The sequence below is a fragment of the Canis lupus genome, chromosome 24 (genome assembly GCF_003254725.2).
Source record: "Canis lupus dingo isolate Sandy chromosome 24, ASM325472v2, whole genome shotgun sequence".
NCBI classification, from domain to species: domain Eukaryota; kingdom Metazoa; phylum Chordata; class Mammalia; order Carnivora; family Canidae; genus Canis; species Canis lupus.
Genome location: NC_064266.1, coordinates 7,026,836 through 7,041,690, shown reverse-complemented (window position 1 = coordinate 7,041,690; position 14,855 = coordinate 7,026,836). Strand labels below are relative to the sequence as shown.

The following is a 14,855-nucleotide window of genomic DNA, read 5'->3' as shown; positions in this document are numbered from 1 at the left end:
TCCTAGCTTAGAAAAGGTTTCCTCATGTCCTTCCATTCCCAAGACCATGCATTGTTGAAATGCGCCTGAACAAGAGATAGAAAATCAACAGCTACCTAGGCAATTCAGCTACATAAGAGAGAGGAGCACAGTTGAGTTCTCCAAGTGGCAAAGCTATGCTCATGGCAAAGCTCCAGGTCTCCATCTTCTGCCAGAAAGAGAGGCAACATAGACAATATGATATGCTGTTAAGGAGAAGAATGGGGTAGTTTGGAGGAATGTTCCTTCATCTTCCCTAGATCAAGAGGGAGAGTTGTTTCTGCTGAGCCACAGTATAAACCTGGGCACAAAGGCCATGTGTATCAATGACTTTCATTCAAGTGCCCCCATGGGTGTTAAGAAATGATACTAATGTTGTAGATGACTTCATAATTAACATGTATCCATGCCCACCCACTACCCAAGGAGGGCCCTGTCACTCTTTGCAAAAATGAAGCACTAGTCTTTTGGGGTACTTATCTCAAAATGTAGACAAATAGAGACAAATAGGTGTCTTTCAGAGATGTCTCACCAATTCTCCAAAAATTCCTATTCAGGTTGGGAAATCAGGTTAACTACCAAAAACTCACTTTCAGAAAATGTTGTTTTGGGTTTGACTCCCCAGCATTGGAAACCCTCCTCTTAGTCCCCGTTGCAGATGATGCATCAGAGGCATTTTCCAGAGAGTCTTAGAGTCTTTCTTTTTCCAGAGAGATTGCAAGTATTGCTCTGCCCATTTTATGACTCCTTCTGAGCACAGCATCGGTGCTCAGTGAGCTGTTCCAAGCATCTCATTTCTGTTTTTGCTGAACCCATTCCGAATGGTCAACATTCATCTCACACCTGGTGACAGAAGTTTGAGGGAGTTGCTAATGTAATCATTGGCAGAATTTTTCACCCTGGCCATGGTAATGATCTTTGATGTGACTTACTTGCAACCACAGAAAGCCTAACTTAGTGCCCAAAAACCTTTGTAGTCCATAATGCCAAAGTTTTTAATAGCACATCTATCAAATGCAATTTTTTGTTCTGTTCATTTTTTAATAAATAGGAAAAGAAAAATGAGTCGCCATAGCTCTGCAGTGTAATTTTAGAATCCTGGCATAAGGCGACAGCTGCTAAGAGAGTAAGAATTAGGCATGGGCCCCATTATAACTTGGCCTTAAAGAAAGGCCTGGCTAAGGGAGGAATAAAACCGAATTGGAAATGAAATTCTCAAGACACTACTAGGTACCAGGGACACAAGAGAGATTAGGAAAGACAAATGTCCTTTTCTCAAGAAACTTAACATTCTTAGGAGGTGGGATGGAGAAGGGAGACCTACAATAAAAAAAAAGAAGGGGACAAGATAATTTCAGATACATCAAGTGATGTATTTGAGAGACATTTCCCTTGCAGGTACCCCTCCTATTAGGAATTCATGGAGGGCCTTTCTTGGGAGCTGAATTTGGTTTGAGATTAAAAGCTGAGAAGGAGATGGACATAGGAATGTATGTTTTTGGAGGAGAAAGGGAGAAGAACAGCAGATGTGATGATTCTAAGACATAAATCAGACTCGTAATGACCTAAGAACACACAAAGGCAGCCAATAAATCTGAAGCCAAAGCACAAATAGGAGATGAGGCCAGAGTAGCAGGTAGAGCCCAAGTGGCATGTTGTCTGGGAATTGGATTTGGATCTTATTCTAAGACCAATGGTATTTAAACAGGTGAGCAACAGGATCAGGTTTATATTTAAAAGATAACTCTGGCTGCTACATGGAGAATAGTTTCAGGGAGGTTAGAAAGCCAGAACTCTACTGTAGGAACTCAGGTGAGAGATGCTGTTGGTTTAGATTAGGGTGATGGTTGCAAAGGATGGACATCGTGGATGAATATGGGATGTTTTGGAACAGAGCTGATAGAACTTAACAGTTACCTTACTGGAAACGTGACTAAAAGGAAATATTAAGGACAATATCCCAGTTTGGGGGTTTGAATTCCTGGATAGATGGTGAGATGTGAAATACTGTGGAAAGAACAGGTTTGCAGACATCAAGAGTATTGTTCCAGCTGTGCTGTTTGAAATGCCTAATGGGATTATTTTACATAAATTTGAAATGCTTGGTGAGAGCCCAGTGAAGAGAAATCATTAGGGCTGGAGGAAGGGAGGCACCATGAAATCCCAGCCATGAAAGGACAATGGGGGAGGTGGTAGTTACAGGACCCAGGAGACAGAGAGGGTCATGTGGAAAAAGCCAACTAATTGGAGCTGTGACCTGAGATAGAGGGGTACAATAAGCCCTCGAAGGCTACTGGTAGCCTAGGAAGAAAGCCAGAAATTTCATGGGTATGTAGAGATCAGTCTCCCAGTGGAGCTGGGTGGAAGGTAGGGTAAAGGGTGGAGACTGGATCTGGAGGTGCAAGGAGAAGACATCCAGTCCAAATACCAAACAAGGTGCCACACAAGCAGCAGTTGAAGATATAAGCTCTGAGCTTAGTAGAGAGACCAGGACTGGAAATACAAATTAGTGCCTAGCAAAGTATCTATATCTGAAGGGGATGAATTTAGAGATACTTTTCCTAAAACTGTCTTCAGAATTTTTTTTCAGTCTTCAGAATTTAAATTATCAGCCTCCTTGGATAGACTTGGCCTGGGGGTATTGGGAAGCACTGAGAAATACGGGAAACAAGTTATTTTAATTGGGTCATCTAGAAGTTGTTTAGAATTTGGATGACTAAAGAAATCTGTTAAATAGAAGGAGGATAATTTCAAGCTCCACCCCACCTCTCCAAATGAGATGACACTACAGCTCATCTAGCCCTACTTTGAGGATTTAATAGAACAAAAGTGCATTTTGGCAACTGCCAGTTAATCTGTGAAGTTTTAAATCAAACTCCTATGAAGAAAAAAAAAATAATGATTTGGGGTTGCCTTATGGAGAATTTCTTTTAATTAAAATAAAGCATTTAAGATTTCACATATGTGTACATCATTAATTATGATCACAAGAAGATGTTTAAGCTGAAGCTTTAATGTCAATCTATGCATACTGGAGAGTCACAAGACTCTTGCCAAAATTCAGCTCAGCCAAAATGACAAGTGGATCTGTGATCAAGCTTCACTGTACATGTGGATTTACTGAGGAAAGAAAATAAGAACTTTAAACTTCAAAATAATTTTAAATATTTCTTATCTAACTAAGAATGTTTTAAATCTGTATTCTTCCAGAGGGGTTAGAGCCAAAAGGCCTATCTCCACCCCATAAGAAGAGCAAAGCAAAGAAGCCAGAATGTTCCAAAGACTCCAGTGAAGGTGAGTCCGGTTCCTCCTGTCTTTAAAAAATTACTCCATGAAAGGAAACTTCTGGTTAACTTTTAAGTTAGATGTGTGCTCTCATGTTCAGATATTTCTAAGGGTTCAAAAATCACAGGAAAATTCTCTATCCTTTCCTAATATGTTTATTCCTCTCTGAATGTGACGACAAAATATCAGATTTAGGTTTAATTTTTAAAGGTAAAAACCAAGTTTGAAAAAAAAAATTGTTTTTTTCTTATGATGTATTTTCTGCTCCTGCAAAGCACTTACAAGTTCTGGGCTCCATCATTGCCTAAGGGTGAAGGTGGAGACCTGGGTGTGATGAACAGTGCGGGTAGCTAATGCCTTATCGGGATCCTTGGCTTTGTTCACAGACACATCCTGAGTCCAGGGTCTACCTGAGCAATGGGTGCTGGAGATGCTTCTGGTCTTTCATGTTCTCTTCTACTTTCTAGAAGCCAGTGTATCTTTACATTAAATGGACAGGTTCCACTGGGCTCAGTTTTCTGAGAAATAAAGCCAGTCTTTGGCTTACTTACAACACTATGCCACCTACAAGATATTCAAATTTTTCTTTTAAAATGTAGATCGGGTATTTTTTTTTAAGGGAGCCCGTAACTTCTGGAGAATATATGAACTTCTTCTTCTTTTTTTTAAGATTTTATTTATTTATTCATGAGAGACACACACAGAGAGAGAGAGAGAGAGAGAGGCAGAGACACAGGCAGAGGGAGAAGCAAGCCCCATGCAGGGAGCCCAACGTGGGACTCGATCCTGGGTCTCCAGGATCACGTCCTGGGCTGAAGGCCGCGCTAAACCGCGGAGCCACTGGGGCTGCCTGAATGTATGAACTTCCTAAAGGAAAACATATTTATGCTTTTTAGTTTCTTGCGTTGGATCCTCACTTCATCCACTGTGAAATGGAGAGCATGATAATACTGGCCGTGTCAGCTGGGGTCTTTGGGAAAGAAGATGCCAGGATGAAATAGAAGTGCAGGAAATGTGTGGGGTGGGGAAGCCTTGAAGACTGAAGGGAGGAGAAGCAGGGGGAGGTGAAGGAGAGAAGGAAGAAAAATTAGTAGGAAGAGCCCCGTGTGCAGTACAGTCTGAGAAAGTCTGGGGAGGCCCAGAGCAGACTGGCCATCACAGTGGGCCTGCACTGGGCAGGAAGGGCCCTGCTCCAAGATCCCCTTCCTCCAGCTCACTTGCTGGCTGCAAACAGCTTGGGGGGAAAGTGGCCTCGGTGTGAACATGATACTGCAGTTGTTCCCCCAAAGTGTGGACACTGTGGCCAGTGGACACTGTCAGCTAACTTCATTCCCAGCAGCACATTCTCCCTTGAAGGGAGATCCTGACCATCTCTCATCCATGACAGCACAGCATCTGCATGAGTGTCAAAGTTCCGACTGATAAGTAATGACCTGCCTGCACCCTAGCCTGGGTTCAGACCAACTGAGAAGGCAAAGCTGTAAGAAAGTTTGAAACCAAAAACATTAGCTTTGTTACTAGTGAGGTTAGATTAGAACATCCGGTGGCCCTGCCCCCAGGTGGGCTTCCTAATGCTGGACTTCACTCCTGAATATGACAGATGTAACCTCTGGCCTCTCAGGAGCAAGTATCATTGTCCTTGGTGTTATGGGTACCTGGATGGAGGCTACCCTGGTGAGCTTATTGTATGAAAAAGACCAGACCAGGACATGCCCTCTCTGTACAGGTGGATCTGAGAGAGACTCGAGATGGGACTATTTCTTTCCCCAGGCTTGGATAAATGAGGGGATGAGGAGAAAGGCACAGCAGTAAACGCTCTCTGCCCTTTGGTTGAGGAGTGACACATAAACATTCCCAACTAACAGTAAACAATAGAAATGATTTGCATAAAATGCCTAGCACAGGTCCGGCACTCATAATGGCTATTAGAATTGCCACCATAATCAGCACCATGAGAGGGTGCACATTGCCCTGATTCCCTTAAATGTGCTTAAGAGCTTAGAATCATTCACAGAGAACACTTTGAACCATGGAGAAGGCCGGCAGCATTAACTGGCCTTTGGCCCTAAGAGAGTAGATGGGATTTTCACCTTCTACTCTAATGAAGTCATATCTTGGACAGTCTCTTCAGGCCATGATTGGAAAATGGGTTAAGGGCAAAACAATAATCGCCTTTTCCTTGGAGACACCCTACCTCACCCAGTGGTTCCCATCAAATGTCCAACTCACATCAAGGGTTGCTTTCCAGAGCCTGCACCTGTGGTCATTTTGAGTGTCACATGGTGAGGGATGAACTACAGCAGTTCTGCTCCATAAAGGAATAAAGGTATTCCTCCCAGTTATTCCTTCAGATGACTACAAACTTCTTTTGCCTCCTAAATAATTTGCTTTGTTTGGGAATATCATTCCATAATCTCAAGATGAATAGATAATATGGTTTTACCTTACCCAAATATGTGGCCTCAGAATATGCTCTGAGGCACCAAAGTGCCATCACTGTGGATTAGTTACCAAGGACATTCTGTCTGTGGCATCTTGGTGAAACCTAAATGTTAGCCACTCTATAGAGACACGGGAATTGTGTGTTTGTTCCTAAAATGACTTTTGGGACAAGAAAGGAAAAATGGCTGGGAAAATGGTAGGAAAGGGAGTATAATTTCACATGCTAGTGGTAGATGACTCTAGAATAGGCACTCATTATTCATCGATGCTTCTATTTTGACAAAACAAACTATGTCTTGGATTCATGTTTCATATGTTTCACCTCCTCTCCTGATTCAAAGAGTTACAATCTTGGACTGGTAAAGAGTGACAATTCTTTCCCACTATTCAAACGGAATATTATATCCCTGGGTGGAGGGGTAATACACATCATGCTCCTTCTCTGTGGTAGGCTTCCCATTTCTAGAGTTATCAGTCCTTTTCCAACGTGGTCATTATATATATATATATATATATATATATATATACATATATATATATATATACACACACACACACATATATGATGCATATATATATATATATAATGAGAAAGTCTGATATACTTACAGATAAAAGTATCTGATATAAGTATCTGATATACTTATATATAGTAAAAGAAGCTTCTGGTATTTTTATTTATAGATCACTTGGCTTAATTCCTCATCACTTGGCCTCATCTTACTTCTCCCTATCTTTGGGTTCCCAGGCCTGATCCTAACCCTTATGGGTGCTTCTGCTTACCTCAGTTTACCTTACAATATCCATTCTCAGACAGGATGGATAATAGAGAGTTGAGTTGGAACACAAACTCACCTAGATTTTTCTGGCATATATAACCATAATAACTGTATTTTGATCCAGAAGAATTTTACGAACATATGGAAAGTTATTTCATTCTACAGATCTGTTTTAAAGTAGACTGCAAATGGTTTTTTAATGCGCCCAAGGTCTATGCAGCTTGTTAATGTCAGAATCTCTTCTTTTTTTTCTAGAAACAACATAATTTTGCTAATCCTTTCCCCTTTCTCTCTTCTGGAAACTAGATCTCGTTTTATTGAAGGAGGCAATATTGCCATCATTGGAGCCTTGATCGAAAGCTGTAGTACTTAAGTAAATGTTTTACGAAGTACTAAACAACAAAATAAACAACTCCCACATGTACTTATTAGCATTTTTTGTATGGTGGACTTTTGGATATAGAGGGTTTTTTTTTTTTTATTGTTTTGATTTAACTCTTATGGACCAGAGTATACTTTGACTTGACCCACTGCAGCACCATGCCAGTAATGAAATGATTAGTAATTGCAGATTGGCTGGCATCTGATATAAATGATAAGCTATCAATGAGCTGGCAAATTATAGGCATAATTGTTGGAAAAGCACCTGGTGAATGGCAGTTCCAGCATTCTCAGGACCTTGGACCAATTTTTTTCTTACAAAAAAAATTCATTGAAAGAATATTATAGAAAACTTAGCACCATTAAGAAAACATGTTCCTCGCACTCTTTCCTCCATCTTTCACCAAGAAATCCTTTAGAAGTTCCTTTAGTGAAACTCTTCCAGGTTTTGTGTGAAATCATGATTATTTTGCTAGTTTTTTAAAGCAGTTTTTCTGGGTAAAAATTTTGAGTTGATGGTTATTTTCTTGCAGCATTTAAAGTTTTTCTCCCCATCTTACCAGTTCTGCAGTGGTTAGGAAGTAATAGCCCAGTCTAATTGTTTCTTTTTAGATTGTCTGTCTTTTCTTTCTGGCTCCACCAACAATCTGGTCTTTATCCTCTTTTGTCCCTCGGTTTCAGTATAACCTCAATGTGGGTTTCTCTTTATCCTTTTTCAGATTTGCTGTACTTCTTGGATATGGGAGTGGACATTTTTTTAGTAAAGTTCTGAAAATTTTTCTACTGTTGCCTCACCAGATACTACATCTCCACTACGTTCTATTCCTACTTTCTCTCTCTTTCATGACTCCTAAACTACATTTCTTATTGTTTTTTTTCTTTCTTTCTTTTCCCCCCACTATGTCTCTATCTCTCTTTTATGGTTTCTGGTTACTTTTTTTAAGCCTATCACTCAGTTTGCTAATTTTATTTAACTTTATTTAATCTGATTTCCATTGTTATCATCTTCAATTTTATATTATTTGGTTCTGTTTCAAATATAGCTGGCCATTCTTTATTTAATAACCACATAAAATATTGAAAAAAAATAATCTGTATCTGAAATTTCAGTATCTCCAGTCTGTTTGTATAAGTCAAATACTGTGGTTTATTGCTTTTGCAGATTCATGATTATGGTTATTTCCTCATATATTTTGTCTTTTTTACCGCCATGTTCTTTAGATTTTTATTTGTAGGGACTTTTTGAAGTGGATTAATAGTTTATTTATTCACCCTTTGTTTCTGAGGTACCTGATGATACTGTTCATTTATGGATACCTTAAACTACATATTTGGCTTAGAGTTTTTTGTTTTGTTTTATTTGCTATTTGTCCTTAAGCCCACGTTAGTAAATATATAAGATTAGGAAATCTCAACAGAGACTTTTCTCCTCCTCTCCAACCAATGCTGAGACAGGAGAATTTCCTTCTATACCCAGGACAAAAGTACCAGGTCCTGTGCCTCACATGTGTGGCTCATTCAAACCCAAGCTCCAGCTAGCAGTTATCAAAGAGTATACCTGTCTGCATCACCAACATCACCTGGAAACTTGTTAGAACTACAATTTCTAGAGGCCTCATCTCAGGCCTTCTGAATCAGAAATGCTGAGCTAGGGCTCAGTAATCCGTGTTTTTAAAAGCTCTCCAGATATTCACATGCATGCTCAAGTTTGAGAACCACGATTCTAGAGTCTAGACCATCTGGGTATTGGCAAATGTCTCAATCAAACAATAATTTCAGTGCTTGTTTACCAATCTTGATTAAATCTCCTTCATCATTTCTGGCTTATAAGGAGTTCCTTTACAAAAGCACCAGTTCAGCCACGTATTCAAGAATTAGAGAATCTAATTCTGTCTACGTAGGTAGATAGACAGACAGACAGACAGGACAAATGATTGGTAGATAGTAAATACCTACAAATATATATATGAAAATAGATACATACAGGGGCACCTGGGTGGCTCAGTTGGGTAAGCATATGCCTTCAGCTCAGGTCATAATCTCAGGGTCCTAGGATTTGGCCCAGCCTCAGACTCTCTACCCAGCAGGGAGTCTGCTTCTCCCTCTCTCTCTGCCCCTCCCCTCACTGTGCTTGCTCTCTTTCTCTGTCAAATAAATAGAATCTTTAAAAATATATATATATATGTATATATATATTCATACATACATACCTATATATATGTATGTATATACATACCTACATATGTAATACAAAGTTTGGAAAGATATATATCAAATTGATCTCAGGAATTATCTTAGAGGAATGGAGAAGAGGCAGAGGCAGATTTGGGAGAGTTCGATGTTCAGCTTTCTAAATTTGTGCATAATTGAAAAAATATATATGGTGAGAATTGTTTTATATTTGTAAAACAAAAATACGTTTTATTTTCATTTAAAAACTAGAGACGTTATGCTTCTAAGATTCACTAGCAAATATAGACAGTAATTTTCTCCAAACATTCATCTTCAAAGCCCTCAGTGGCTTTAGGTAATGAATGCTATTTTTTCCACTATATTTTTCACAGAAGCACTAGCACTTTGGCTCTCACTCTACAATTGCCTCTACATAGAATATTCAACAAGCCTACATGGGATGCACATTCTTCAGGAACCTGAGCCCTTGCAATGCTAAATCATGCAGCCCTATCCTGCACTTTAAAAATTAATGACTTCTTTTGTCAGATGAAATTACATTTGGAAACTAGAAAGCACTATACAAGTTTGAAGGACTTAATGTTGCTATTAGAGGTATTATTATTATTGTCTTGACTAAAATAAATTTTTCCAAACACATGAACCGTTGGCAGAATGTGCTCCGTATTTCCTAAGAGGCAGAATTTTCTCTCTGCCCTATTATTTTGCCTGCATATTAACATATCATGTGACATTCTGCTTTGTGAGTGGCTGGACAGAAGGGACATACTATCTTTCAGAATGCCATGCCGGTAGTTCATGCATTATATTCATAAGCATGATCTTTAATTTAATTTTTTGATAAGTGCAGTGAAGGGTAAAATCAGGCAGTCATAATTTTGACTTAGCCATCACTCAAATGAGCTTAGTGATTGACCAGCTTAAAAAAAAAAAAAAAAAAAGAAGCAGAAATGAGCAAAAGTGGCTTTCTCATGAAGAAAAGCTTTGTTTTATACTCCAGACCTTAAAATACCAGGAATTTAAGCAAAATGTAAAATTTCCATGGTGGAAATCAGAATATAATAAAAGTTCATGTTACCATCCTGCTTTAATTATACTCTTTATGTTCTGTATGATTCAGGGCCATTTGGAGCTATCCCCCTGCTGCAAATTAGGAGAAGGACCCACTAGTCACGCTCTCCACATTCATCCATTAAACAGAGCTGTGGTTCTAACCACAGAGTCCTGTTTCAGTTAGTATTAGGGTTTTAAATGGGGCTCACAGAATACATTGAGGCATTTTCCATAGTGAGAAGGACAAACCTACCTGGTCAGAGTAACCAAAGGTCCTGTGTGACCCAGAATGATCCCTGTGTATGCCTGTTGTCACTGACATATGATTGGCAATATTCCCTTTCACTCTTGGGGGAGTCCTGGCTTGGGCAACAACATATATGGACCCTCCTACTCGTGGAGAAAAAACAGTTTAGCATAAGTGTGGACAGTGCTCTTGACTGTACAAGTTCCTCCTTACTTTGGCAGTTTTTCTAACCTAAAAGTCAGATTCCTCATTATTAAATGAAGGGGAAAAAGACCTACCCTGTGGGAGTGTGGGAGATTTAAACAAGATTATGGTGGAAACTGTGTGGCACAATCTCTGGACAGATGAGCCAGTCAGTCTAAGCATATTGAATGGAAATGGGAAGAGCTCCCTCCCAACAAAAACTCACCCACCTTGTTTAGTAATGCTTGAAATTTCTTTCAATATGAACAAAAGACTTGCAAATAGAGAAAAGACTAAAAATGCATTGACTGAATCTCCTCTCACTAGGTGTTTTTCCTCTTCTCTCTCCCTTAGGCTCACTAACTTTCCACTCTCCTGACCAACCACATTAATTCCTGTCCTAAATGAACTTTCACTCAATTTACCTTCTCCCTCCTGATCTCAATTCTTTTTTTTTTAAGATTTTATTTTTAAGTAATCTGTACACCCAACGTGGGGTTCGAACTCACAATCCCGAGATCAAGAGTTGCATGTTCCACCCACTGAGCCAGCCAGGCACCTCTCAATTATTTTTATCTTCAAGTCAAGCTTCCTGAGAAACTGGTCTATCTCCTATATTTACACAACTTCCTTCCTCAAAGATTTCTTAGCCTCTCCTTCCTGCCTCTGAAACGTCATGGTGGGTACCAGGTTCGATCAAGGGCATGAAGGAAGAGGTGGTTCTCTGGTATTTCTGTAAGATGTTGGAAGCAAGGATCTCTCTTCTGAGGCTCAATCTTGTTCAAACTGCCTGTGGTCTTGTTCTCCTGGATGAGTATCTCACAAACTGTGGTCAATGGAGCCCCATGGGTGGGCCCTAAAGCCCATTCAGAGGATCTGCAAGGCCAAAACGAATTTCACATGGAGCTGTATTCTCAGAAGTCTCCATTCACATGAAATACAATGGAGCTGTGCAAAGTAGTGGTGTCACAGAGACACCCCAGAGCATTCTTCCTCCAACCACATCAGCATAGCTCCCCACCACCCAGGTGCCACTTTTCTAAGCAGTAATTCCACATATTTTTGTTAGATACCCACTATCTGACAGTATAGGTGCTGTTCTAGGCATTGACAATGCACACACATGTGCACACACACACACCCTTTTGCAGGGCTTATATTCTAGGGTATGTGGGGGGTGATAGTTGATGAGTTTTTTAATTAATTTTTTTACCTTTTAAAGACTTTATTTATTCATGAGAAACACACACAGAGAGAGAGGCAGAGACACAGGCAGAGGGAGAAGCAGGCTCCATGCAGGGAGCCTGATGGGGGACTTGATCTCCAGGATCATGCCCTGGGCTGAAGGTGGCGCTAAACCTCTGAGCCACCTGGGCTGCCCTAGTTGATGGTTTTAAAAATATTTTAATTCTTACTTATTTTATTAAATTTTTATTCAATATTTTTAAGTCCATCAACTACCACCCCCCACATACCCCATAGTAAGCCAAATGGTGACATATGCAGTATTGTTTATCTATTGCTGCCTGAAATTTTATCTCAAACCCTAGCACTTTAAACAACAACAGCATTTGTTATATTGGACTTTCTGTGGGTCAGGAATTGAGATTGGCTTACCTTGATGGTTCTGGGTCAGAATATCCCATGACAGTGTATGACATTCTAGGTCATAAAAGTCTAGGTTGTAAAAAAGTATGACTTTTGCCTGGATGTCTCTTGGATTACTCACTCTGGGGTAAGGTAGCCATGTCCTGAGGAGGGACACCCCACCAGACTGTGAGAAGGTATACATGGCAAGAAACTAAGGCATGCTGCCAACAGCAAGCACCAATCTACAACTCTTTTGAATGAGGCATCCTGGTTAGAATCAGATTTCCTAGCCCCAGGCAAGTCCTCAGAGGCCTGCCGACCTGGCTGACTGATTTTGACAACTACTGCATGAGAAACTCCAAGCCAAGTATCATGCAGAAAAAAAAACAGCCAAAGAAGAGGAGATAGGGAATGCCTCTGTTTGTATAACTTGGTGGCAGGGAAGAGTCTTAGAAGAGAGATGGTTTAAGATTTCAAATATGCTGGACCTCAATGATTCTGAAGTTGATATTTGAGAAGAAACCTGAAGAACATATAAGAATAAGCTGAGCAGCTTAGTGGAAAGAGAGCATTCCAGTAGAGGAAATAGCAAGCCCCAAAGCCCTAATGAGAGGTCTGACTTATTACTCTCAGAAAAGCAAGGCCAATGTGAATCACTGGAGAGGTCATTGAGGGCTGATCTCCTGGAGGGGTGGGTCTCACACTTGAGTACGCATCACCTCAGGGCTTATTAAACTGTATTTAAAGCCAGTCTCTGATTCAGACCATCCAGGGTCCCCAGGAATTTGCAGTCCTAATAATTCCACAGATGATGCTGGCGTCCTGGGCTGAAGATCTCACTTTGACAATCGGTGCTGAGGGCCCAGTGGGCCACTGTAAGAATTTAAGCTTTGTCTCTGAGTGAAGATGGAACTAAAATGTTCCAGAGAAGGGACATAATCCTCTGGTTGTTGTGTTGAGAATGGCAGGGGGAGGGGGTGGTACTAAGGTCAGAAACAGGGACATATTCTATTGGGGCAAGGGAGATACTGGTGGCTTGTCCCAAGTGGTAGTGGATGGAAAGTGGGAGAATTCATCTGATTCTGGGCATCCCTTAATGGTAAAGCCAACAGAATTCACTGGCATTAGATGTGGCATCTGAAAGAAAGAAGGAGGAGTCAAGGACGAATTTTTTTTTTTTTTATGTTCTCCACAACTACAGAATCTAGAATAGAAGTTGTACCCTGCTTCCACTTAATTCAAACTTTCCAAGAAAAAGAATTCTTATTCCTACCCTCCATCATGTCTGTCCAGGTATTTCTTGCTCCCTGTATCCAAGGAAGGCCATATTAGCCCATCTTGGGGCGAATTTTCCAGTCAAGCAAAAGGAAAATATTCAGGCATGAAGAAATGCTCATCAATAACAAAAAAAGAGAGACAACATAAGTGTGTTAACGAAGAAGACAACTCACAGGAGATTATTTTCAATGCTTTAGATACTAGGGATTCCAATATGTTCTCTCCCAACAAGAGGTGTTTTATTATTGTTGTTATTTTATTTACTTTCAGCCAGTAATTTCCCAGTTAATGGATGATGGTTGTCATTTATGATGAAAGCAAGAAAGAAAGTAAAGAAGAAAAGAAAGTAGGATGGGAGGCAGAGAAAAAAGGGGAATTATGGCTGTAAACTTGGGGAAAGAGCCCTGCATGAGGAACCACTATACCTGAATTCTATTTTCAACCCTTAGGCACAGGATCAAACCCTTCACCTAATATCCCTAATGTCCCCTCTAAATATCAAATTTCGTAATTCTACATAACTATCAGATTCATGAAAATTGATTCTTTATGAGTTCACTCCTTCATGCCCAGTAAATATTTTCATCCTTAATCTAAAAGCTTTGAATCATGGGTTTTAATAACCAGATAGGCCTCTGAGAACATCTCATTTCACAGATGGAGAAACTTTCTTTTAAAAGTCCTCTAGAATTGTTTAGAGGACTCGCATGAAAGGTGATCCTAAATGAGCTGCTAAAAACCAAAGGGAAAGAGCAGTTTATCAGGCCATCTACACTGGTTCTTTTAATAATATTTTTTTAAGTTTCTTTAAGTCTTATAGGTGTGTGTGAGTAATTCAGACTATTATGTTTCACTTATATGCCTATTTTGATTTCCAGAAATGAGGAGAAAGAATGCATTTGTTTTGTTGAAGACTTGGTCCCTGGGATTATAGAGCTAAAACATTAGAGTGATTTTTTTTTTTTTTCAGTGCTGGCACCATGCCGAGAGGACATTTGATGGCTTATAATATTAGATACTAATTTTTCAACAGAGAAAGGTTTGATTTGGTTTTGTCTTTACGGAGAACTATTGCTATTTGAGCAGTGTTGGGTTTTCACATTAGGATTTTGCCATTATATTTCAAAATTTCAATTTTCTACTGTAACAAAGTTGTGCTTTCCTACAATACCAGAGAGAGCCTTAAAACCATCCACCTATGCTGGAATTACCTGGATGTGCAGCACGCTCTCCTAATATCTTGCTCAAGCAGACCTCTTCACTCCCAACTCTTGCCACTCCAGAGCCATCAGAGGCAGTCTGATGAAATGACTCCATCTCCAGGGAGTGCCCTGCTCGAGGAATGACACACAGAAAAAGAGGGTACTCTATTCTCCTTGGACAAAAAAGCTAGCAGATCACTTGAA

General features: G+C 40.0%; 1 protein-coding gene across 4 annotated transcripts in view; it reads left to right on the top strand.

Moving 5' to 3' along the window:
* Window positions 1-14,855, top strand: part of MACROD2 (mono-ADP ribosylhydrolase 2) — a 1,929,479-nt gene that overhangs the window by 1,766,910 nt on the left and 147,714 nt on the right. For all 4 annotated transcript variants that reach the window (XM_049100432.1, XM_049100431.1, XM_025469286.3 and 1 more), the window contains exon 11: window positions 3,229-3,312. In XM_049100432.1, the coding sequence (XP_048956389.1) occupies window positions 3,229-3,312 (84 nt within the window). The remainder of the gene's footprint in view (window positions 1-3,228; window positions 3,313-14,855) is intronic.